This window comes from Crocuta crocuta, unplaced genomic scaffold, assembly GCF_008692635.1.
Source record: "Crocuta crocuta isolate KB4526 unplaced genomic scaffold, BGI_CrCroc_1.0 scaffold299, whole genome shotgun sequence".
NCBI classification, from domain to species: Eukaryota; Metazoa; Chordata; class Mammalia; order Carnivora; family Hyaenidae; genus Crocuta; species Crocuta crocuta.
The window spans coordinates 8,781,267-8,807,506 of NW_027532747.1; the positions used below are offsets into that span (position 1 = coordinate 8,781,267).

The 26,240-nt window shown below is 38.9% G+C and overlaps 1 protein-coding gene across 1 annotated transcript in view; it reads left to right on the forward strand.

The window, feature by feature from the left end:
• Nucleotides 1-690: 690 nt before the first annotated feature.
• The window catches only part of BTBD7 (BTB domain containing 7), a 51,359-nt gene continuing 25,809 nt past the window's right edge, over nucleotides 691-26,240 (forward strand). The window contains exons 1-2 of the mRNA XM_077780870.1: nucleotides 691-873; nucleotides 1,638-2,717. Of these exons, the coding sequence (XP_077636996.1) occupies nucleotides 792-873; nucleotides 1,638-2,717 (1,162 nt within the window). The 5' untranslated portion in view covers nucleotides 691-791. The remainder of the gene's footprint in view (nucleotides 874-1,637; nucleotides 2,718-26,240) is intronic.

Below are 26,240 nucleotides of genomic sequence, written 5' to 3' on the forward strand. Positions count from 1 at the left end.
TTAAGTCATCATGTCAAGTAATAGCAAGCAATAGATATATTTATGTTTATTTATTTATTTTGAGAGAGAGCATGAATGGGAGAAGGGCAGAGAGAAAAAGAGAGATTCCCAAGCAGGTTCTGCCTTGATCGAGGCTTGATCCCACAAACTGTGCATGAGATCATGACTTAAGCCGAAATCAAGAGTTGGATGCTTAACCAACCAAGCCACTCAGCTGTCATGAAAGTAGTATTTTTATTTCAGGACTTCACAAGGAAGATCAACTTTGGGTATCAGCCTCTTTGGTGTTTATAAATTGCTTATAAAATGTTAGATTATAATAACTGGTGGTTGTCTCTAAGGGGTAAAAAATAATTTTTTTTCCAATTTTTTAGTCTTTAACTACTTTTTCCTATGATTTGAAATACTCCTTCCATAATCATATATTTAAATTAGTCTGATTTGTTACTTTTCATTGCCTTAAGAAGTACATAATTGGTACATTTTATGGCTCAAAATTGCAGCTAACACTGATTCATAATTCAAGTTTAACTATTTGTTTACATTTTCTGAAATTTTTACATGTGATTTTGACAGCATGTCATTTGCAAATAAAAGCAGCTTTCAGTAGTTTGCTTTTTTTTAAACTGTGCAATTTGAGATACATTTGAAAAAATGAATAAAATTATTTTTGTTTCATATCAAGAAATGGATGAAAAGAGGCTGCTGGATCCAGGGTTGAAAGTTCGCAAAGGCCTCTGGGATTACACTCTGAAGAACCAGCAGATGGAATGCCTGAGTGACTGAAGAAAATGGGTGCTAATGCATCTAACTATCCTCATTCATGTTCCCCGAGGGTAGGGGGAAATCCTCAAGCCCAACAGACTTTTATAGGTAACGGTTTCAGTTGTTCTGATTTCATTTTCTTTTGTGAATATAGATAGAATTGTGTTTTCAGTGGTCTTTTTGGGTGAAAAGAGAATTGAATTGTGAAGAAGTTATTATAGATAATAATTTTGTAGCATCCAGATTTTTCCCCAACAAATGTGAATCTGCCTTGTATGATTTTTATCCTAACCAAGCTGCTGTAGCACCATTGATCTTTTCTCTGGTGTCTTAACCATAATTGCCGTCTGCCCTGGAAAGCTAGCAATCTCCACTGGTATGAAAACAGTGAAATACATGCTTCTTGTGTCCTGGTCCATTTGTTTTCCCCAGTGCAAAGCAGCCTTGGTGTAGTTAACAAAAAGAAAGAGAGAAAGAGAGAGGGAGAGAGAGAGAAAGAAAGAAAAGAAAGAAAAGAAAGATTTCACAATTGTATATAAGAAGTATTCTGAATTTACAAATCCGGTTAACTCTCATTTTCTAACACTGCATGATTAACATGTGTGATATCTGGTTTTTGATAGTCAGAGAGCCAAAAGCATGTTTTCAAGTAAAGAATAATCTGCTCTGTCAGTCTCTATTCCTTATTTAATATAAAAATGAATGATTCGATCTTTTTAATTTCTTTATAGAAACAAATGTCAACTTTATTTGAATGGTTCAGGAATGTCTTCTCTAAAAATTTTTAGCGTAAAATATGTGTTAAAGTGAACACTGAAAATGAATGTTAAGAACAGAGAAATACATTTTCATTTGTTTGATTTCCTTTTTAGGGACATCATCCTACTCTCAGCAAGGCTATGGTTGTGAATCAAAATTATATAGCCTTGACCATGGCCATGAGAAACCACAAGACAAAAAAAAGAGAACCTCTGGCCTTGCCACCCTCAAAAAGAAGTTTATTAAGCGTCGAAAATCTAATAGGTCTGCCGATCATGCCAAGCAGATGCGAGAACTCCTCACTGGGTGGGATGTTAGAGATGTTAATGCTTTAGTGGAGGAATATGAGGGAACTTCAGCCTTAAAGGAGCTTTCTCTACAAGCCAGTTTGGCTAGACCAGAAGCTCGGACATTACAGAAAGATATGGCCGATCTTTATGAGTACAAGTATTGTACTGATGTAGACTTAATATTTCAAGAAACTTGTTTTCCTGTTCATCGTGCCATTTTGGCAGCAAGGTGTCCATTTTTTAAAACGCTGCTTTCTTCCTCACCAGAGTATGGGGCAGAGATCATTATGGACATCAATACAGCTGGTATAGACATGCCCATGTTTTCTGCTTTGCTACACTACCTTTATACAGGAGAGTTTGGAATGGAGGACTCAAGGTTTCAAAATGTTGATATTCTCGTCCAGCTTAGTGAAGAATTTGGAACACCAAATTCCCTTGATGTAGATATGCGTGGACTTTTTGATTATATGTGTTATTATGATGTTGTCCTTAGTTTTTCTTCAGACTCTGAATTGGTTGAAGCTTTTGGTGGAAATCAGAACTGTTTAGATGAAGAGCTCAAAGCTCACAAGGCTATTATTTCAGCACGGTCCCCATTTTTTCGGAATTTATTACAAAGGAGGATACGGACTGGTGAAGAAATCACAGACCGAACTTTGAGGACTCCCACCAGAATTATATTAGATGAGTCCATTATACCCAAAAAATATGCGAAAGTTATATTACACTGTATGTATACTGATGTGGTGGACCTCTCTGGTTTGCACTGTAGTCCCTCTGTGGGGAGTCTCAGTGAAGTTCAGGCTCTCGTCGCAGGGAAGCCAAACATGACCAGGGCAGAAGAAGCCATGGAACTTTACCACATAGCGCTGTTCTTGGAATTTAACATGCTTGCACAAGGTAAGAAATTTTGATTTCTAGAATTACGTATTTGTCTTCCACATTGAAAACACAGCCAGTATGTTCCATGATTTCACTGTTTGGGATGTGACAGAGTCGGTTTTTTCAAATCTATAGTTACGAAATTTGAGAAAGAATTGAATGTTATTATTAATGTGCGTGTTCATTTAGTATTAAAACCAAGCATTCAAAACTAGTGACTAAGAGCAATAGATGAGATGTGAGGCTCTTTTTCCCTAATGTAAGACAATAGGTGTGGGAATATATAATTACCACCTTCACCCTGTCCACACCCAAGCTTTGAACTAACCTCGTTTCCCAGATTTCATGGTTATTCTTGATCTAGGACTTCTTGGATAACTTAGATTCTCATATTTCTACTCAGTAAGTTATTAATGCTTAAATGTTTAGAAGAGGAATGAATATTCATTCCAAAAATGAAGATAGTCACATTTGGATACAAGTGTATTTGAATCCAAGAATTAGGCAAGGGTTTTTATTTAAAGTTTTAAATATTCTGTATCTTCTTTTCAAGCTTAACTTGTACATCAGGCAACAGCCTACAGTGTGTAAGGTCAGTGCTAGATTCCTGTGCCGCCTTCACTTAATTTAAACTAAACCTTTTAGATTAGGATGGCACATTTTTACGTGTTATAGGCAAATGAATACATGACAGTAACATTAAAGAATTATATATACATTGGTAAATATTAGAATCTGAGTATTTCAGAGCTGCAAATCAGCCTCCCACACATGGCAAAGAGAATTTGCTGTCTTGAAAAAATGCATTCTTTGCTTTCTGTGGCCATATATTAAAACAGAACAAGTTATATGACATGTAATTACTTGAGAAATTCAGCTAATGAGTAATTGCTAAAAGAACATTAGAAGTTACCAATTAGAAGAAAAAGTTAATATCTGGGGTAAAACACAGGTATTTAATGAAATAAGGAATAATGAAAGCTAAGCACAGTTTTCTAACTTGAAAATAAAATGTGTGTTGTGTGGCTCAATCAACAAATTAATAGGACTTTGAGAAATGACGTAAAATCCCCAGTTAAATAATAATAATAAATTAGTTAATACAATGAGAGGAATTATTCAGAAGAAGGCATCGATAAACCTAAGTGATAAAAGTTGAAATTTCTAGTACATAAAGGATCTCTCAAAATCTTATTTTACCATTATCTTTTTAGCAATAGTACTAATTTAGTTTTATTACCACAGTCAAAATCATTAAAATATTTTTATCAATTTAAAATAAGAATTATTACATTAATAATAGTAGGCTATTTTGATATCAGACTATAGGAAAATATGTTCTCAAAAATAACCTAACAGCTTGACCTACCACTATTTTATTCTGTAAAACCAAATTTATCAGAAAATGCTTCTACAGAAAAGTTTGAAGATTGCACCATTATTCAAAAGGTATAAATAACCTTTATTTTCTCAAATTGAATTTATTTTTTGACATGTTTAAATAGTAAGAAACCGAGTACATTGTATATACTTTGCTGTTTTTAAAAAACAGGAAAGCTGGGCTCATGGGTGGCTCGGTCAGTTGAACATCTGACTTGATTTCCACTCAGGTCATAATCTCATGGTTCATGAGATTGAGCCCCATGGCAGGTCAGCAAGGAGCCTGCTTGGGAATTTCTCTCTCTTTCTCTCTCTCTCTTCTCCTCTACCCCTACCCTGCTCCCTCCCTGTCTTCCTCTCAAAATAAATAAACTTAAAATTTTTGTTTCTTGTAAATGGGAAAGCATCCCTTAATACAGGTTTTGGAGGGTTGTTGTTAAGTTTTGAATGAAAAGTAAAATTGTGAGCCAGGTCTTAGATGTTAGGTAATACTTGATCTAAAGTTCTTTTATGTTAAGTGAGTTTAATTTTTTTAATCATTTAGCTAGAAATTGTGGATTTTTTAGTACATTTAAAGTTATAAAACAATACTCCTTGTACGGGTCTTGGTTACTGTAAAATTATATGTATATTCCCTTAAACTTGGGTGTCAGTGGCTCTCTGTTTCCTTTCATTATTCATAATTACCTCATTTTTGTGAGAAGGAGAATATTTGGTCACTTGGAGAGGAATTTTATACCATGCATTTTGAGAGCTCAAGCTCTGTAACCAAACTGGATTTGATTCCTTCACTGTCATGTTTTAACTTGCTTGACCTCAGAGCAAGTCGTCTGTCTAATCCCCTATTTTCTTTTTTGTTTGTTTATTTTTTAATTTATTTTTTAATTTATATCCAAGTTAGCATATAGTGCAACAATGATTTCAGGAGTAGATTCCTTAAGCCCCTTACCCTTATAGCCCATCCCCTCCTCCCACACCCCCTCCAGCAACTCTCTGTTTGTTCTCCATATTTAAGAGTCTGTTATGTTTTGTCCCCCTCCCTGTTTTTATATTATTTTTATTTCCTTTCCCTTATGTTCATCTGTTTTAAATCTTAAAGTCCTCATATGAGTGAAGTCATATGATATTTATCTTTCTCTGACTAATGTCTCTTAGCATAATACCCTCTAGTTCCATCCATTTAGTTGCAAATGGCAAGATTTCATTCTTTTTGATTGCCGAGTAATACTCCATATATATATATATATAATAGATATATTATAATATAATATAATATATATTATAATATATCTAATATATATATAATATATTAGATATATATACCACATCTTCTTTATCCATTCATCCATCAATGGACATTTGGGCCCTTTCCATACTTTGTAAGCCCCTGTTTTCTCTTTTATAAAATAAGAACAGTAACCCTGTAAAGTAGGATTATAAGGATTAAAGGAAATAATATATATTAAGTGATTTGACTGGCACTTGATACATAGTTAGCATTCAATAAATATTAGCTGCTAAATGATAATCATCAGAACGTATTTCATTCACTACCATATTCTTTTCTAAAACTTTTTATGTTTAAAAAATAATTTTATGATTCTGTTGATTAAACCTAATACTAAGCATATTTTACAGATTTTTACTAGGTTATTACTAATTTTAAGTTTTTCTTATAATTTTATCACTAGTGAGATGGTACATGCCATTCATCAAACTATTGTAAATGTCTGGCTGTTTGTCATTCTACAATTGGTTTTTCTCACCAGGAGTTGTACAAGTAGATTAAGCCTGAGGCATCTATGGTATCTGATGAATTAGCATCTCTCAGATGCATCCAGCATGGTGATAGTTATGTACCATTTTGGAGAAAATTAGGAAAATAGTCACCTAAATCATCATCTGTGATCTCTGATTCAGACACGGGCTTAACTTCCAGTTACACTCTGTGAGACTAGCCTGTTGGGCATCTTGAGGGTTGGTTGTTCTCATCTTTGTGTCCCCTTAGCCTGGGACATAGAGGGTATTCACTAAATGATTTTGAGTTAATGACTGTTACTTTTTATTCCAAATTAGATTTAACTTCAAAAGTTAAGGCCCAGTTTTAAAAGGAAACAAATCCTGTCAGGGGAGGCTAGGACCTTGAGACTAACTATGTCCTACAAGATGGAGAGGTGATTTAATAGTTCCAAGAGCATCATAAAAAGAGGTAGAATAGGCAGGCATCCAGAGTGGTTTGGATAAAAGAGTATGTTCCTAACCTATACTGAGAATGTGTTTTATTCAGACAAATAGGCAGTCACTGTTAGGGAGATGAATTAACAGGTAATGGGGCCTCAAGCTACTAGCTTGACATTTTAGGGTTGGATTTGATTTCACCTCATTTCCTACATAGTAGATTAAACATAAGTTTATTTCTGTCTCTTCCAAAGCCCTAATAGTATAATAAAGGAGTAAAACAAATATAAACCCTCAGGGCAAAGATACCTGAGAGGAAAACAATAGTGGAAAAAAGGATATTGAAAGTTTTGGAAGCAGGAAAGCAGATCATGACTGACTATGGCTTGGCAGAGAGGTTTATAACTCTAGAGCCTATAGAGGGGTCTACTGAGGATAAGGGAGACATCTCGCAGGGGCTACTTAGTACTCTGGAGAGAAGGGATAGCATGGTGAGCTAAAAAGAGATTTGATTCTAAGTCTGAATGCTGAATGGATGAACTCTTTCCCCATGGAATTCACCTTCATAGGTGGTGTCAGAAAGGAATGGGGTTTTGTTTTACTTCTTAGAGTGAGCTGGTTTTCTGAGTACCCTGTATGAAACCATCCATATTCTCTTCGGATTTGTGCTTTAAGTTCCTATATATACATGGGTCAGTGCTTTCCGTTTTGTGTCCATGGCCTGTTTGTTCTTGCATCTGTATCACTTGTGCCAGGTAACAAACCCTAATCTGCCCTTCAGTTCTCTTCTCTATCCTCACACCCTCCCACCACCAAACACAATAAACCTGAGATTTATTTTCTGAAGAAGTTGAACGAGAGAGATCTCAAATCTGGAAATAGCTATGAAAGAAAGGGTGGAGGTGTGGGGTAAAGCACAAGGTTGAAATCTGAATTTATGGGGCGCCTGGGTGGCTCAGTCGGTTAATCAGCCGACTTCGGCTCAGGTCATGATCTCACAGTTTGTGAGTTCGAGCCCCACATCGGGCTCAGGGCTGACAGCTCGGAGCCTGAAGCCTGCTTTGGATTCTGTGTGTGTGTCTGTCTCTGCCCTACCCTGCTCACACTCTGTCTCTCAAAAATAAATAAATGTTAAAAAAAAAAAAAGATCTGAATTTATGTAAAAGCCTACAAACTAAATGTTAAAATCACTCTTCTTCCCTGCTCTAGTCCAAGCCAGGCAGATAAAAGGTTTAAAAAAAAACTGGAGCTCTAGAAATAGTGAACAGCTCAAGAGCATATAGACTGATAAACTGATGTGGGAAGTTCCATCATGAAATTATGCTCAGGAGTTCCATGGTGAGAAAACCAGTTTGCCTTCCAGTTCTACAAAGAATATAGTCAGCAAGCCTGCTTTTGCAACAGAGCTTCCACACAGCTCTTTAGTGCTTCGTTCTTAAATATGAAAACCCGTCTAAGGTTCAGTGAACGTTTGAGGAAACCTTCCAAATAGACACAGAGATCAGAACAAAAAGAAAAAAGTATTAGAAGAAACCGTTGAAGAAAGCAGAAGAAAACTTCAACAAAAGCAAAATGCCCTTATATAAGGGTGCCTGGATGGTCTCAGCTCAGGTCTTAATCTCAGGATTGAGAGTTCACCCCTGTGTTGGGCTCTGTGCTGGGCGTGAAGTCTATTCTAAACAAACAAACAAAAAAAGCCCTTTTATAAAAGCATTCTATTGGATCAGTGAGACATAGATAGGATTCTGTAAGGGTAAAGACAGAAGCTGTTGGAAATAAAGTAGCAGAAATGAAAAATACAATAGACTGAAAGGTAAAATTGAAGAAATCTGGCAAGTAAAACAAATAATGAAGAGATGGACAACAGTGGAGACAAATAAGAAAACTATTATTGGTCCAGAAGATGTAACAATTTAACAAGCGGTGGTTGTTAAACATACCAGAGAAAACGGAAGAAAAGTCAGTAGTAATATAAATACTACTAAAACTAAAGGAATTTCTGTATTAAAAAGTTTTATCCCTAACTCTAGGGAAAAAGAGAAGATTCTACAGTGTTGGAGAGAGAAAAATTAGGTTCCATACAAAGAAATAGGACTCTGAATAGTATTGAACTTTTCAATAGCAGCAGCTGAATGCTGCAATACAGTGGCATAGCAGCTTTAAAAAGCTGATGGAAAATTATTTTCTACACAAAATTCTATATTTAGCCAAACTGTCAATCAAGCGAAAGGCTAGATAAAGGCATTTTTTCAATCTTGCCTCAGAAGATTTATCTCCCCTGCACCACTACTGAGGAAGTTACTAAGGATGTGTTCCACTAAATAATGAAGTGAACCAAGAACAGACAAGTGTGGGATCTAGAAAATGGTGTCAAACACGGGAAATAAGAAAGGGAAATCCTAATTACTAGCTGTACAGTAGGTCTAGTGGGCATCAAGTCTAGATAAGAGGGTGAAAACCTCCAGGAACATTAAATGACAAGCGGCATTGAAAGATTTATTTCATGGGAGTGGGTTGGAGGGATTGCCTGAGTGGCTGTCAGTTAAGCAACTGACTCTTGATTTCAGGTCAGGTCAGGTCATGATCTCCTGATTTGTGAGATCGAGCCCCATATCAGGCTCTGAGCTGACAGCACAGAGCTTGCTTAGGATTCTCTCTCCCTCCCTGCTAGCCCTCCCCAACTCATGCAATAGCGTGTGCATGTACACACACACACTCTTTCTCTCTCTCTTAAATAAGCCTTAAAAATTTTTCATGAATCTTTGGTGCTTTTATGAAGAATTAACAATAGGTTTATAGAAAATGAAGCAAGTGGGAAATGAAGAAAATAATATCTCCAAGAAAAATTTAAAATTACGTATGGAAGAAAATACAGTTCTAGTTGCACAATTGGCTCAGCAGTAAGCGGTATATAAATAGTCATAATATGAACACTGAATATTGATTTAATAAAAATTATAACAGAGATAAATACCAGAAGAAACAGCTTAAGAATTGAGAGTAGTTGCCTCTGAGGAACAGAACTGGGAGTGGCAAAGAGGGCAGGGGGGTTTGTTTTCAGAGGACAGTTTTTATTACTACTAGCTGTAAGACTTTTAAAACTATGAGCATATGCTGCTCTGATTACAAAATTAATTTTTTTTATGATATGACATCAGTTCTCAGAAGAACCAGAGAGGCTAGGCCATAATCCTAAGGAACTGGGACATTTGTCATACCTGTCACTAATGTCAACTAAAAAGATTGTGCGTATCATTTTAGGTTACAGAAGGTTTTTGCTTTCTCTCATTTGGTTGTCCTGACAACCTGTCAGTATGGTGGGGCTCAGAGATGAATAACTAGCCTTCTCTCCTGCTTGTCAGCGATAAGCTTGTGACTCATACCAGCTCTTCTGACCCCAAGTCCAGAAACCAGTTTCCAGGGATGAAGGTGGGAGGCCACTCAGGGCCTAGTTGTAGGAACAAAATAACAGACTAGTGATTGGAGCATCAACTCAGAGGAGTCTCAGCCATGAACCTGATTTGTGCTGAATCCCTTGGGTCAGAGTAAGTGAGGAAAATGTGGGCCCAACTAGGAGGTTTGAAAACTGTGGGAACATGGACCTGGGTAGGTCACCGCTCAGACTTTGCTTCAGAGCACTTAGCTAGAGAACAGAGGGCTTTGTATGGAGTAGGCTGTTCTTTCCTGAATAGATGAGTGTTCCTGTATCAGTTATTTGACTTCTGGCTGCCAGCATAAGGACCTTCCTAGTTTTGAGAAATTCCTCACTATACATGTCTTGTTTGAAGGCAGAGTGTACCTTCCAGAATAAAAACCTAAAAGGTTTAATGCTTGCTTTCTCAGCCTTCTCAGTGGTTAAAGTTTAAGCACATTGCCTGGGCATCTTGAATCAGGAGCTTATAGCACAGAGGACTATAGAGGGGTGCCTGGCTGGCTCAGTTGGTAGAGCATGCAGCTCTTGATCTCAGGATTGAGAGTTCGAGCCCCACACTGGGTGTAGAGATTACTTTAAAAAATAAGTAAATAAAGTTAGGGGCACCTGAGTGGCTTAGTCAGTTAAATGTCTGACATGATTTTGACCCGGGTCATGATCTCAGGGTCGTGATCTCAGGATCTTAAGCGTGGAAGCTACTTAAGATTCTTTCTCTCCCTCTCTCTTTGCCCCTCCCCCATTCACACAGGCATGCACTCTTTCTTTCTCTTAAATAAATAAAAATAACATATTCGTTAAAAACATTGTTTAAAGGCAAGGGCTCTAGAGAATTCTTTCTGTAAGCAGGGTGGGAGCAGAAACATTCAGCGGAAAAGAGTCAGTGGCAGTGGTGGCAGTGACGGCATCCACTGTCTCTACACAGAGTGGGAGCTGTAGTGGCCAGGGGCCCGGAGCAACACAGGCTACTCACTGGGCTCTTTCCCTGACGCGGTCCTCCATGCCCAGCCTTTGTTCTTGTTTGTTTTCCAAGTCTGGTCTTCAGCTTTCCCAGCAGCTATCGGCTAACAGTATCCTTTGAAATAGAGTCCTTTTCTGTTTAAGCCAACTAGACTTGTTTTCTGTGGTTACAGCTTAGAAGCCTGGTTGATAACAGTACTTACATTAAAAAGACCAGTATATAAAATTCCAAAATAGGTGGCTGGATTAGAAGAGCCTCAAAAAAAAGGATCAGATGTTTGATCATTGACTTTCACAATGATTTTAGCATACACTGTGTAAACACCTCTGAAAACATGACCACCATGATGAGAATATATATTGATTTCTAATGATTTGATCTTAAGAAGAACAATGGGTTTGTTTTCCCATGAATTTTAACAACCCATGGCCTACCATAAGAACTTATGTTTCCTTGTTAGAAATACTGTTGACCTCAGAACAAAATAGCCCAGATTATTACCAACATGTACATTCATATTCCCGTTCAGGATATTTTATAGTAGTGTACTTTAAACTGCAGGTTTTATTTTTTTAGCTTGATCAAAAATGTATTTTTCAGTCTATGGAATATGAAATTTATTTATAACAGCTCCAAAGTGGATCCTATAATGCATTGCCCATCTTTTTAGTTACAATGCATGTGATTATATATTTTTTTTGAATTAAAAATCTTAACAGAGAAACAACCGAAAGCAATGACCTAATTTTCCCCTTAGCAACTTGGTCAGATTTCAAGAGTGTGTGGCTTGAAACAAATGCAAAGCAGTAAAGACTGTCTCCATTCAGTAAGCCATTCCTCCCTCTTCCCGTCCTCTCCATTGTCCCTATGTTAACACTCTTCTTCTGTCTCAGTTCAATTGAACTGGCAGTTCATTTTACTTCTGTCTGTAATTATTTCCTCTTCAGCAAGTTAGTCTGAATATACTTCCTAGAGAATAATGAAGCTAAGTTAAAGACCATTATCAACAGATCAGAGTAGTAAATGGAGATATCAGTAAACTATGCAACATAGATGAAGAATTCATCTCAGTTTCAGGAAAGGCAGTTCGGGTGACTCTCAAGTTCTTTATCTCTAATCATAAGGACACTTAGTACTTAAATTCTTTACCCAGAATTATGAGTAGTATTCTAAAGTGTAATATTTTATTGCATTTTTTACTTTAGAACTTACACCATTTTTCATGTAGACCACAAACTCTCTACCTCTGCTTCTCTGCTCACACTTTTCTTTTGTCATAGAATACCTTTGCCTTTGACCGTTAAATGTCCATGTTCTACCCCACTCTAAGTCCAAATGCACACGCTACTTCCTTTGTTCCCTCAGGCATTCCAAATTAAAAGTATTTTCTACTTACTGCAAACTTCCAAAACACTTCCTTTACATTTCTTTTAGGTTTTTACTTCTTCTTATTTTGGAATTACCTATGTATGTGTGTTATTTCCTCTGTCAACTAATGTATTATATACCCCCTAAAAACCTTGGTAAAAAGGTCAAAATCTTGGTAATCTTGAATCATCCAAAGAACCTAGCACAGTGCTTTTTTGCTCTTGGTGGACTCTCAATTACATATCTTGAATTATCTTTTTTTTTTTTTTTAGCTTATTTATTTATTTTGAGTGAGAGAGAGTGCACATGTGCACATGTGGGGAAGGGGCAGAGAGAGAGGGAGAAGATCCCAAGCAGGCTTGGCAATGTCAGCACAGAGCCTGATGTGAGGCTCAGACTCACAAACCATGAGATCATGACCTGAGTCATGAAGTTGGATGCTCAACTGACTGAGGCACCCAGGCATGCCAAATTATCTTTAATACCTATGAAAACTGAGTAACTTTTTCTTTCTAAAAGCGGGGAGGGTGTAACTTTTTCTTTCTAAAAGGGGGGAGGGTGTGTAATGTCTAGCTGTAGAAGTTGCAAATAAAATGGCTCAATCTAGGAGATAAATATGGAGCTTTATTTTTATTTTTTTAAGTTTATTTATTTTGAGAGAAAGTAAGCAAGCAGGGGAAGAGCAGAGAGAGAGGGAAAGAGTGGATCCCAGGCAAGCTCCACACTGCCACCACAGAGCCCAACATGTGGCTCGAACTCATGAACCATGAGATTGCAGCCTGAGCTGAAATTGAGTCAGATGTGTAACCAACTGACCCACCCAGGTTCGCCTGACCCATTATTTTTAAAACTAAGTTTAGAGGTGGTCTAAATACTGTATAATCCTATACCATTAAACTCAGTTTTAAGTTAAATTTCAAATAAAGTCTTACCAACTTATTTTGTTCTCCACTGTTATGTAAATAAGATACAATTTAGCTATTACTGTGTGGAATACCTCACTTAATCTTTATCATAACCTGCATGGTAGCTACCATCCTTGTTCCCATTGTAGAAATGTGGGATCAAATATGTTGTTTCTTCCCCAGGGCCACTTCTACTTATCAGATCTACTTTATAGATATGTGAATGTGTGTTTCTATTTCACATACATATCCTGTTTTGTTGTAGTTTAAATAGCACCGCACTATACGTATTACTGTCTTGCCATTTTCACACTTAAGGTTTGGAAAAACTGTGTCAGTACATGTAGAGTTACTTTATGTTAATGTATTTTTTTTATTCTAAAAATGTAGAATTGGGACATCTGGATGGCTCAGTCCATTGAGTGTCCAACTTGATTTTGGCTCAGGTCATGATCTTAGTTTGTGGGACTGAGCCCCACATCGGGCTCTGCACTTACGGAGCCTGCTTGGGATTCTCTCCCTCTGTCTCAAATAAATAAACTTAAAAAAAATAATAATTCATTCTCTCCCTCTGCCATGCACACACATGCATGTGTGCCTCTCAAAAAATAAAATAAATATAAAATAAAAATATAAGAGATGTACTGATGTTTGGATATTCAGATAATATAGATAATACAAAAAGTGTTTAAGAACCCTTCAATCTCACTTCCCAGTGAAAAACACTGCTAACAAATAGTGCCTTTTTATAAGTGTCTTGGAAAGACTGAATCTTAGTTTGTAGTATATATAACTGACCAGAAAGTTCATGCCTCCAACTATTTTTTCATATATTTAGATCAAAAGAAATACCAGTTTCTATTATAAATTAACATGGGCTGGCCACACTATGTCTCCACGAAGGGAATGACTTTGATTTATAGAAAGACTTTGAGCTGTGTTTTGGTAGTCTTCACTGTAACATTTTTGTACATCTCATACTTAGCATCAATATGTCTGTAATACTTCTGATATGTGCTTTACATGTCATGGCATTTGAAGGTAAAATATCCACACATCTAAAAGTTGTGCCAAAACCCCAAACACAGTTTACACACCTACACATTTGTTTCTAACCATATTCCTTTTCACCCATACTAGAGTTAGGCCTTTTCCAAAATGGGTTGATTTTAATACTGTTTCCACTGTCAGTCTCTTTCCTCCTGATGGAAACTTACATTAAAGAACCAATGCTGAACTGTGTCACTGATTCACTAAAATACTTATAGAAGATACCTAGGTATCACACTGGTTCTCTAAACCTGTTGATATTTGAGCTGTGTCTAACTATGAGCAGTTCAGAAATTTTTCTAAACTAAACTGAGATTAAATAGTTTTTGTTATTCTAATGCATTATCTTAACTTCTACATTGATAGTTTGTTTATAAGTGTAAGCAGTAAAAATATAAAGTATCTAAAGTCTTCTGTGTTATGAGCCCCACTTCTAAACTAAATTTTGATGTCAAATTTTTAGAGACACTAAGCTAAATAGAAGTGGATGAATGCAGTGCTGTAAATCTGATCATCATAATAGGTCTATAATCCTGAGAGAATAGCAGCAGCCTGAGTTTTCAGCACATATAGGTGAAAATGGGACATTATGGAAGAGAAGGAAGAAAATAACATGTCAATTCAAATAGACCTTGGTATAGAATTAGCACTATGACTTCTATACTTTATTCATTTAGCGAACTTCTTGTATGCCAGACCCTGAGATTGAAGTAATGAGTCTAGTGGTGAGTACCGAACCTGTGTAAGTGCTCAAGTAGAGCAAAGCACTGAATGGAAGGGAGCACGCAGGAAGAAGAGCCCCGGACCTCAGTCTAGGAATTTAGAGAAGGGAGACCTGGAGAATGAATGGGAGTTAAGTAAATAAAGCTGGAGATAAAGGTTAGGCAGAAGGAAAGCAGGTAGAAAGGCCCAGAGATAAATGAGAGCAAGGCACTTTGGGTTGAAATAGAGGTTGCAGAGATGAGAGTGGTGTGGTGAGAAATGAGGCAACAGAGGCAAGTAGGGCTGTATAATAAAGAACTTGGCTTTATCCTGAACATAGCAAGTCATATGACCTGGGATTACATGCATTTTCTGAAAGACCTCTGTGGTTGAGACCATAAGCAGCATGCAGACACCTTAAGAGATGTTCCAGAAATTGGGTTGCTTGGGTGGCTCAGTCAGCTAAGCATCCGACTCCGGCTCGGGTCATGATCTTGCGGTTCGTGGGTTTGAGCCCTGCGTCGGGCTCTGTGCTGACAGCCAGCTCAGAGGCTGGAGCCTGCTTCTGATTCTGTGTCTCCCTTTCTCGCTGACCCTCCCCTGCTCACGCTGCCTCTCTCTCTGTCTCTCTCTCTCTCTCAGAAATAAATAAAACATTTTTAAAAATTTAAAAAAATAAAGAAATGATCCAGAAATAGTGGGGGGGGGGGATAATACATGAACAAATAACAATCTATAAATTACACATCAAGAATTGCTAAAAGCTTCTTACTATATTCATTTATTTAGTAGAATTTTTGAGCACCTATTTTTTGCTAAGCTCTTAACTTACATTTTCTTCTATGGTAGGTATTATCTCTACTTTACAGGTAAACTGACACTTGTAAGTGTGGTTAACCTGGGTTTACAGCTAGAAAATGTTCTGGCCAAAATTTGAATCCTGGTTTTTCCAGTTGCAGAGCTAATCTTTCCTGTCACTGGGGAAGAGGGAACATGGTCTCCATGAGAAGAAATCATCAGTGAGGTACCTAGTTTTGAAGGGAGTGCACACTCATATGAAGAGATAACTAATCAGTAAATATCACGAAGTTTTCTGAAAATCATAACATGGTTCTACCCCAAAAACATTGAATTTTTTTTATTATTATAATGGAATTAAGGATACTAACTTACTGTTTTGCCACAGTGGGAAAATGGTTTAAGGATAGTAAACAAAGTATAGATGTAAATGGGTATTTTTTGTTTTTAGTTCAAAGGATGTGAACCTCTGAGTTTCACATACTGAGACTATTAAATTGTCTTTAACATTTTAATGACATGTGAGTGGAAAGTGCACAGTACTTTTGGGCTGTCAGCATTTCTGTTCCCTTTATGATCTTTGACTTGCTCTGCCCCCTCAGACTCTGCTGTCTTCTCCTTCCCTGCTCCCCACAGGTCCCATGCTTGCTTCTGAATTAAAATATGCCAGGATAATAATGTGTAAGGAAACTTAATTATAAGAGTTGCAGCTTATTTAATGCTGAAAATAACCCAATGAGGTAGATTTTGAAGATTAGGGAGCCTTTTTTCAGGCGAGGAAACAGGAAAAACTTCACACATCACACAGTTAAAGGGAATTGGGATTGGGTCATTGGTCAGTCTGACTCTAACGGTGTATCTTGCATCTCTCTTCTAGTAAGATGCCTGCACGTTACAATATGTATTCAATTTCAAGAAGATCGGGCATCCTGTAGGTTCCAGAATTAGATTCCTCTGCATTGTAATATAGCAAAGGCTTACATATTATATAGGGTGCCTATATTTACAGAACTGACATCCCTGCGAATGCTTTTCCCTTTCATCGTGCTGTTTTCACTTACCCCAAAAAACCCTTAAGCCTATTAAAAATAGCATGTTAAACATTAAGTTTTAAAGTAAACATTAAAGCAATATAAATAGATATATCCAAGTAAGTATCTTAAGAGTTCTTTGTCTTGTCTTTTTCCTTTCATGTCTTAGAGAAATCTTTAATCTTTTATAATTGTGTGCTTTAGCCTCCTCCCTTCTTTACCAAGTTACTGCAGTAACTTCTTTCCTATCTTCCTCTGTCTATTCTTTCTTTTCACACAGCTTGGGAAAAGCTATCTGAATAAAGAATACAAGCACTCAGGGTACATTTTCACACACAAGCAGCATGAATCTCAGTGATTGCCTTTTTCCCATCAGAAGGGAGTAATGTTCTCAAAGCAGAGAACCTTCTTCTCATTTCCTTTCCAATATTTGCTTGGGTTTTGTGGTCAGTGATTGATTTTATATTGGCACTGAGGGAAAGAACTCCTGGCAACTTCCATAGCCTGATGGTTTTTGTTTGGTTTTGCTTTGATTTTTTTGAATAGATAAATTATTCAAATGGAACAAAAGTCGAAAGGCACAAAGACTACTCAGCGAAGAGTCTCCTGTTCTCCCAACTTTCTGTTCCCCACTGCTGAGTTCCCCTTTACAGAGGCAGCCAGTATTACCAGTTTGTTGCGTATCTGGCTGTCGAGGTAGACAATCCAGAGATAATCTCAGTACCTATCTTTGAAAGGAAAGATGAAAAGGTATTTGGAATAGATCTATAATATTACTAATGGCCTCTGGCATTTAGGTATCGCAAGGAACTTGTGAGACTATTAAAAGGGGCAAAAACTTAGATTCTGCCTCTGTGTTAAGTATAGAGGGTAATTTTTATTTATTCTTTTTTTTTAGAGGAAGAGCAGGAGAGGGACAGGGAGAGGAGGAGAGAGAGAATCCCAAGCAGGCCCCAAGCTTAGTGCAGAGCCTGGTGCGGGGCTTGAGATCATGACCTGAGCTGAAACCAAGAGTTGGACGCTCAACCAGCAGAGCCATCCAGGAGTCCCAAGGGTATTTTTAATATCTACCCAACAGGAACACCCAGATTCTGAACATTAACCACAATGTTATGAGAACATAGCCACAAGGATATGAGAAATAAAACCCAGAAAAACTCAACTTACTTTTCATCTTTTTTCTTTGTAGTGAAAATAGATTTTACTCTAAATTTCTTTTTTTTTTCTTTTTTCTCGCTAGCTTTGAGACATAATTGATATATAGCATTGTGTTAAGTTTAAGTTACGCAGTGTAATGATTTGATACATGTGAATGTTGTGAAATGTTTGCCTCAGTAATATTGATCTATGCACCCTTTACCTCACATAGTTAACATTTTCTTATTATGGTCACGACACTAAAGCTGTACTCTCAAAGCAACTTTCAGGGATGCAATACAATATTAACTGTAGTCACCATGCTGCCCATTAGATCTCTGGACCTTATTTATCTTGTAGCTGAAAGTTTGTACCCTTTGATCTGCATCTCTCCATTTCCTCCACTCCTCAGCCTTTGGAAACCACCATTCTATTCTGTATTTCTGTGAGTTCGATGTCGTTAGATTCCACATGTAAGTGAGGTCATACAGTATTTGTCATTCTCTTGTCTGACTGATTTCACTTAATATGATGCTCTCGGGGTTCATCCATGTCCTTGGCATATGGCAGGTTTTCCTTTTTTATAGCTGAATAATAGTCCATTATATAGAGAGACACACACCACATTTTTTTTATCCATTTGTTTCCACATCTTGGCTGTTGTGAATAATGCTGTAGAGAACGTGCGAGTGCAGATATGTCTTCGCGATAGTGATTTCATCATCCTCAGATACGTACCTAGAAGTGGGTTGCTGACTCATATGGTGGTTCTGTTTTTATTTTTTGAGGAACCTTCATACTGTTCTGGGTAGTGGCTGTGCCAAATTAGATTTCCACCAACGGGGCACCAGGGTCTCCACATCCTTGCCTCCTGTTTTTTTGATAATAGCCATTCTGACAGGCGTGAGGTGATATCCTGTGGTTTTGATTTGCATTTCCCTGATGATGAGCGATGTTGAGCATCTTTTCATGTGCTTTTTGGCCATTCATGTGTCTTCTTTGGAAAAATGTCTGTTCAAGTCCTCTGCCCAGGTTTTTAATCTGATTGTTTGCTCTTGAGGTGTAGGAGTTCTTATACATTTTGGATGTTAACCACCTATCATACGTGGTTTGCAAATATTTTCTCTCATTCTGTAAGTTGCCTTTTGATTTTGTTGATTGTTTCCTTTGCTGTGCAGAAGCTTTTTAGTTTATGTAGTCCCACTTGTTTATTTTTTATTTTGTTGTTTGTGCTTTAGGTCTCATATCCCAAAAATCATTACCAAGACCCCATCAAGGAGCTTTATTCCTATGCTTTCTTCTAGGAGCTTCATTGTTTCAGGTCTTACATTTAAGTCCTTAATCTATTTCAGATAGTTTTTGTGAGTGGTGTAAGATAGGGTCCAATTTCATTCTTTTGCCTGTAGATGTCCGGGTTTTCCAGTATCATTTGAAGAAACTAACCTTTCCCCCTAGTGTGTTCTTGGCTCCCTTGTCAATTATCCTTTTTTTTGGCCAGATTATAATGTACCTTTACCTAAAATATTGATTGCAGGTTTTTTTAACCCTCTTCAGAGAAGTGGAAAGTTAGACATGTTCTGAGAAAAGATAACTTCAGTAGGTCATAAAGAAAGGAGCACTCAGGACAGACTAAAATGATGAGGAGTGTCCAGTATGTCAGAGGCAATGTTACCAAAATGGTCATAAACTTACTATGACAAGTAGACTCTAAGGTGGCCCCTAATGACCTTCATCTTCTAGTATTTATACCCTTCGTGGGGTCCCCTCCTCTTTAATTGTGAGCGCAGCACACATTTTGTTTCTAGCCAGTACAATATGGCAAAGATGAGGTGTCATTCCCATGATTTTGTCACATTTGAGAAGACTCTGTCTTAACAGTTGATATACACTGGAGACTTTTTCCCCTGCTGGCTGTGAAGAAGTAAGCCACTGTGTTGTGAGATGGCCTGTTGAGCAGACCTCATGGCAAGAAGTTCAGGCAGCCTCAGCCAGCTGAGTGTGAGACCCCCCCAGCCAATAGCAGGAAGCTGGGCCTTTAGTCATATGGCCACAAGGAGATGCTTTCTGTCAACAACCTGAATGGGCTTGGAAGCCAATTCTTCCCCAGAACTTCCCCAATTCTTTGGATGAGAATGCAAGCCTGGTTGACATCTGACTGCAGCCTTCTGAAACCCTGACTGAGGGCCCAAGTGACCTGTGCCAGATTCTTGACCCACAGAAAATATGAGATGATTTGTTGTTTTAACCTGCAGAGTTTGTGGTAATTTGTTACACAGTAATAGAAAACTAATACATTATTTAATCGTATGTTATTTTCACATGTCAAAATGGTTTAAGCTGTGATTTAACTTAACAGTAATTTAGATCCAATTCATCACAGAGCCTTCAAGGTAATCATCAGCCACACCTCTACAGAAGGCTCAATTCCGGAAAGATGGTGCAATTAGCCACAGTCCCAGCTGCTGCAGCGGGCTGGAGGCTATAATTGATATTCTCCTCAAAACCATATCACTCAAGAGTTCAATTAGGGAAGCTGAGCAGCTCTGACTTATGGAAAGCCGGGGAAGGGAGGATGTGACACGGAGGAAAATAGAATGCAGAGCAGCTAATGGCAGGTCCGCCTGAGAGGCCCAGCACACTGAGCCACTGCCCTGAGGCCGCACAAGGGAGGGGAGCCTGTGGAGAGTGGCTCTTTTGTCTGGGGCTCTTCGGTCAAGCATCTGGTGGTGGCCTGGAGCTAGTGTAGTCACCAGGGCTGCAGCTGGGAGGGAGAACTGGACTTGGAGCAGAGGAGAGCAAGAAAAAGCTAGAACCCAGGGGCACCACTGTGTCTGCCTGTCACCACACCCAGTGATGTTGACTTGCAGAGAGGGATGACTGCTGCTTCTGCCTTCCAGATCTCACACATTTCTCTTTTGACCAACTTTGCTTGGAACCATATAGGAATGGAGATGGGGGGAATCAGTTTATGCTTAAGCAAGTTGAAACATTACAAATTAGCACAGTCTCCCTCTTCTGTCACCCAGCCTAGATTTTCATTATCCTTTGCTAATATTTCAGCAGGTCTGGGCGGCCTGCCAAGTGGGGTGACCCAGACTTTGATCCCAGAGGTCTCTGAGCTCTTAGTTGCTTTATCCATGGTTGCTACAGTTTCCCAGTCTCTGTTGTCACTGGGCAGAGAAACAACAAAGGACGTCCTGGTGAATCCCTTGAATTTCAGACCAGTACCTTCCTGCACCTGTTTGTATTGCCCCAGACCTAGCACCCTGGTCCAGCACTCTCAAGATCTGCTCCCACGAGCGATCCTCGAGACACTGCCAGTCCATATCGCTGGATCTTGCCATTCTTGGGAGAAAGAATACACTCTTTACTTCCATAACAGAACCTGTATTTTCTTGCTCAGACTGTGATCATGAGGGATCAGATCCTGATTACGGGTTCGGAGCTAGTGAGAGGAGGCAGAGGCAGACCTTGAAGAGGACAAGTGTGGTCTTTGCAGGCACCTGCAGGGCCTCCTGACAGTGGAGGCTGCCGTCCTCTACAAGGAGTTAGGGGAGCACTGTTTCTCCCAAGCCAGAAAGTGCAGACAAATCTTGGGGTTTGACGTTCCTCACTCATCCACCCAAATATACACATTCCGGATTGCTGTCACCAATTGTTTCTGTTAGGACCCAGATTTTATCTTAGATTTGTTAAGATTTGCATTCAAGTCTTTGTGAGTCTGATATCTTTAAATTAAATCTGGAGCCTGAGTTTTGGCAGTCTGTTCTGCAGCTGTAGGAAATAAGGGTTTCTTAAAACACTGACCTAGAAGTCTTCCGACTTTGACAGGATGCCTAGATTGAGAGGTGGCTAACGTGAGCCAGTTGTTTCCTTTTTTCCTGCCTTTGAAACCGTTTAGCTAAAGCCACCCAATTTCAGGTCCTCATAGTTCCTGATGTTCCATTCCATTCAAATGCCACCACTCCTACCTAACAGACACCTCACTTAGTAAAAAACTGTAGTGTTGGCATGCTGCTGCGTGCAGGGGTCACCACCACCCCCTTACCACTAGGAGTGGGGGTCCTTCTTGCCATTTGTTCAGTGACTGATCTAGTTCCGTCTCATTCAGGAATCTTGTTTTCTAGGGCCACTTCTCTTCCTTTCACGTATGGGTGTCTCTTCCCATTCCCCCACAGTCCACACCGAAATAGCCTAAAACACAGGCTTGCGTGCAGGTAGCTTGTTTGATAAGTAATCCCCCGAATAGGAGTACTACCCAGTGAGAGTGAGATCGGGGAGGAGAGCAGTAGAAGAGTGGCCTTGGGGTGGTTGCCACTGGAGGTGCCAGGGTTTCAGCCTTGCCAGGACCCTCCAAGGCACTCTGTAAAGTCTTCAGCATGGTCCTCCTCCTAAGGAGTGGGAGAGGAGTATTCAGCAGCCAGCTCTCCCAAATGGCAGAGTCCAAGGACTGGCAGTTAAAATCACTGCAGCACAGATTGACTTTCTTCGAATCCTTATATGTCTTGCTCTCATTTTCTGCCTTGGCTCTGGAATCCCGATTGCCTTTTTAAAATGGAGAAGATGCAGGGATAATGTGCTGGTGGTACACCTTTCAGCTGTGTGCTCACTATGGATTGGAATACTGAGGGAGGGAGACAGTAGGAAGCTTTTCAGTATTTGATGTGTGAGGTACTGAGGATTTAGAAATCATGTTCTTGGGAATGGAAAATAAAGAGGCCAATCAAAGAGCATCTTGAGGGAAGAATCAGTAGGACACATTGACCAGGTCTATATATATGTCAAGGGAGATGGAGTCAGCACAGCTGATTTAAGATTTCTAGCCTAGAAAAGGGGGAGTGTTGACAGACATACTGGTGCCCTGCTGTTATTTAACATAATCCTCAGAACTCTGATGGGATTATTTCATCCTCTGAATGAGGAAATGATCCACATAGGGTGCTAAGGGAGAGAGTCAGGAGTTAGTGATGAAACTGCCTGAATTCAAACCTGTATACTCTTTTGACTGCCCTCCCTTCCCTCTCGCTTCATGATTCCTTTCCTTGGGAACTGGAACCAGTCCCATGCAGTTACTTGGAAAAATTGAAGCGACTTTTTTCTCAAGCCTGTTTGCACTTGAAGTCTTATTTCTATTTCTGACTGATGCCACTGAGGAGCCACCATGCCTGCTCTACGGCCAGCCTTCCTCTCCATGTGTTATACTATCTGTAGTACAGCTGTACGGGAGCACAGCAAGCTGGAATCGCCCTCCACCATTCCGTTCCCTTCATTTCCTTCCCCTCGCCTGCTTTCTTCCTCCCCATTCAACCCCAGTATGAAACTCTGAATCTAGAAGCTGCTCATGGACATGAACCCATGAAAAGGTTTCCACTCATGCGGGTGAAACAAGCACAAGTATGAGAGTGCACTTAGGGATAATGAAGAGTGTGAGAGTGGCAATAAAGACAGATCCTGACAGTATTCGGGAAATCTGTCAACATGGAAGCTTGTCTTAGTTATCAGAGGAACAAGCCGCGGTGGAGAGGGGGGGATGTCAATAGTTAAAACAGAAAGTGATCCATGCAGCAGTAACAGTCATTTGTATTATTAAATGTCACATTAATTTATTTCTTTATATCTTTGCCTTGATCATTCATGGTATGTAGCTCAAATTTTTGGAAGGAGGCATTCTTGCCAATGTCAAGTATTAGAAAGAAAATATCCTGGTAAAAGAGAGTAGAAGAAATGATTAAACAAGTACGCAATGGATCTGTAAAATGCAGTCTTCACACAAGCCAAAAAAGCAAAATCATAGGAAGTGGACTTAATATTTCATCTGCTGAGCTCACGACCGTATCATTGAAAATCTACCTGAGCAGACTACGTGGGCACCCTTGAGCCATTAGATGCCTTGGCTACAGATGACTTTTTCTGTTACAAGGAAACTGGTAAAGACTTCTAAATTCAGCCAAAAAGGTATATGGTATGTTGGTCAACCATTGCTGTGTAACAACCAGCTTGGGAATCTCCGTGGTATAGGACATGAACATATGTTTCTCACAAACTTCCAAACTTCAGTTTGCTGAGGCTAGGGTCTTTCTGATTGTCACTGTGGTTTAGCAGGGCTGGGTGGCTCTGTTCCCACTGCTGTTCATTCTCCTAGAGTTAGTGGTGGAAGACAAGAGGGTGAAATCAGGGCCTAAAAGTGCTTCTGAAACTTTCTGTCACATCATATCTATTAACCTTTCATTGGTCAAAAGAAGATCTCCTGGCCAATTCCAAGTCTTGGGGTCAGGATGTATACTCTTCCCATGGGTGGGGTGGGATCAGAGGGCGTGGGTGGTGGTGATTATGAACAGTAATCTGCCATCTCTGGATAAGTCTTAAACTCTAGGTTTCTAGTTTTAAAAAGATAAAGTAGTTGTTCTGATTGTATATTTAGTTGTCTTTAAAGAAATACAGACACCTGGGTGCCTGGGTGGCTCAGCCAGTAAAGCGTCCGACTACGACTCAGGTCATATCTCATGGTTTGTGAGTTCGAGTCCTGCATCGGGCTCTGTACTGACAGCTCAGAGCCTGGAGCCTACTTTGGATTCTGTGTCTCCCTCTCTGCCCCTCCCCTCCTTGCTCGCTTGCTCTCTCACGCTCTCTCTCTCTCTCTCTCTCTCTCAAAGATAAACATTTTTAAAAAATTGAAAGAAATATAGATACCATTTTATCTCTAGTTAGGAAGTGGAGTTAGTAAACTCTATAGAGAAACAAAAAAAGGAAGAAAAAGTTTCCTCTGAGAGTTAATTATTACCAAATGGCAGGAAACAAATCTGATCTTTATATATTGTGAAACTGACCTAGAGGAAGGGATTCTGGACAGAGTGGTGCTCCTCAAAGTGTGTCTATAATGAGGTAGGTACAGTTATTGAGAGTAAACATTTAGAAACTCTTCGGCAGTTTGACATTGCCATAGTTTTTAAGCGGTGTCTTTACTGAACTATTGGTCCATGACAGATTAGAAATTTAAAAAGAAGCAAAAACAGGGGCGCCTGGGTGACTTAGTCGGTTAAGCGTCCGACTTTCGCTTAGGTCATGATCTCGCGGTTCGTGGGTTCGCGCCCCGCGTCAGGCTCTGTGCTGACTGCCAGCTCAGAGCCTGGAGCCTGTTTCAGTCTCTGACTCCCTCTCTCTCTGACCCTCCCCTGCTCACGCTGTCTCTCTCTCTCTCCTAGAAATAAATAAAAATATTAAAAAAAAAAAAAGCAAAAACAACTATTTCTTGACCCAAGATAGTTTGAGAAGAGCTGAGATAGAATATGGCATTGTGCTCACTAGGAATGAATACCTGCACTGTACATAAGTGAATCTTCTGATTTATACATTGGTTATATAGGGTTTGGGTTAGTATCACTTTGTCAGTAGGAATCCAACCATCTTTGAGAGTGTGCTAGTTATGTTTTTGAAGCAACAGACTGGTCTGAAATTTACCAAGGAAATGGCATTGTGTGAAGCCTTTGTACATCTTGCTTGCTGGCCTTTCCCTGCCAACATCCTTTCCACCTTGCTCCTATGTATATGTTTTCATTCCATTACAGATAACCTTGACAAAATGAAGATTACCGCTAGCTGGAATCCTTTACTGTAATATGCAGATATTACATTTGACAATATTAGATAAATCTCTTTTTAAAATATATCTTTCAGCATGCCAGTTTTTTGCCTAATTGTCTTCCTTTCACATTTGTGAGTTAATGTCACCATTGTTTGGTATATTTATAAGGTGCTTTTCTGTCCATAAAAGGAGTGCTCCAAAGCAAAGAGGTTCTGATGAGCATTGATTCATATAAGACCTAAGTTTAGAGACGTAAAAGTGGGGAGAAATTTTTAGGCAGGAGGGGAAGGCTACATTTAAATAAAGTTTTTCTTCCTAGATGTATTACTTTAAGCAAGTGCATTAATCTGTGTCATCTGTAAAATGGGAATAATAATACCACCCTCTTGGAGAAAGAGTGCTAAAATCAAATAATTGTAAGTTAAATACAGACATGGCATATAAGAAGTTTCAAAAATATTAGCTGTTTTTGATTTTTAATGACTAGCTACTAGATATCAAGCATTGTAGAATCACTAAGGTGGGGCCTCTTCCCCAAAGGAGTTCTCAGTTGGGTGGAAGATTCAGACAACTATTTCAGAAATATAAAATAATTTAATGCTATTATATAGAAGGAAATAGGTTAGCCTGGACACTTAGGTAAGAGAGACATATGACCTAGGCTTTGAGGAACAAGATCAAGATAGTCTTTTGAAAGAGACAACATTAAAGCTGAGTCTAAAAAATGTGGATGAGTTAAGGAGAATTAGGAGCATTTCAGAGGTGCCTGGGTTCCTCAGTCAGTTAAGTGTCTGACTCTTGATTTTGGCTCAGGTCATGATCTCATGTTTTGTGGGATCAGTCCCCGTGTCAGGCTCTGCACTGACAACGTGGAGTTTGCTTGGGATTCTCCCTCTCCCTCTCTGTCCTTTCCTCCTTGTGCTCATTTGCTCTCTCTAAATAAATAAACAAACTTTTTTAAATTACCAAAAAAAGAGCATTTCAGAAAAATGGAACAACATCTGCAAAGGCCTGAAGGT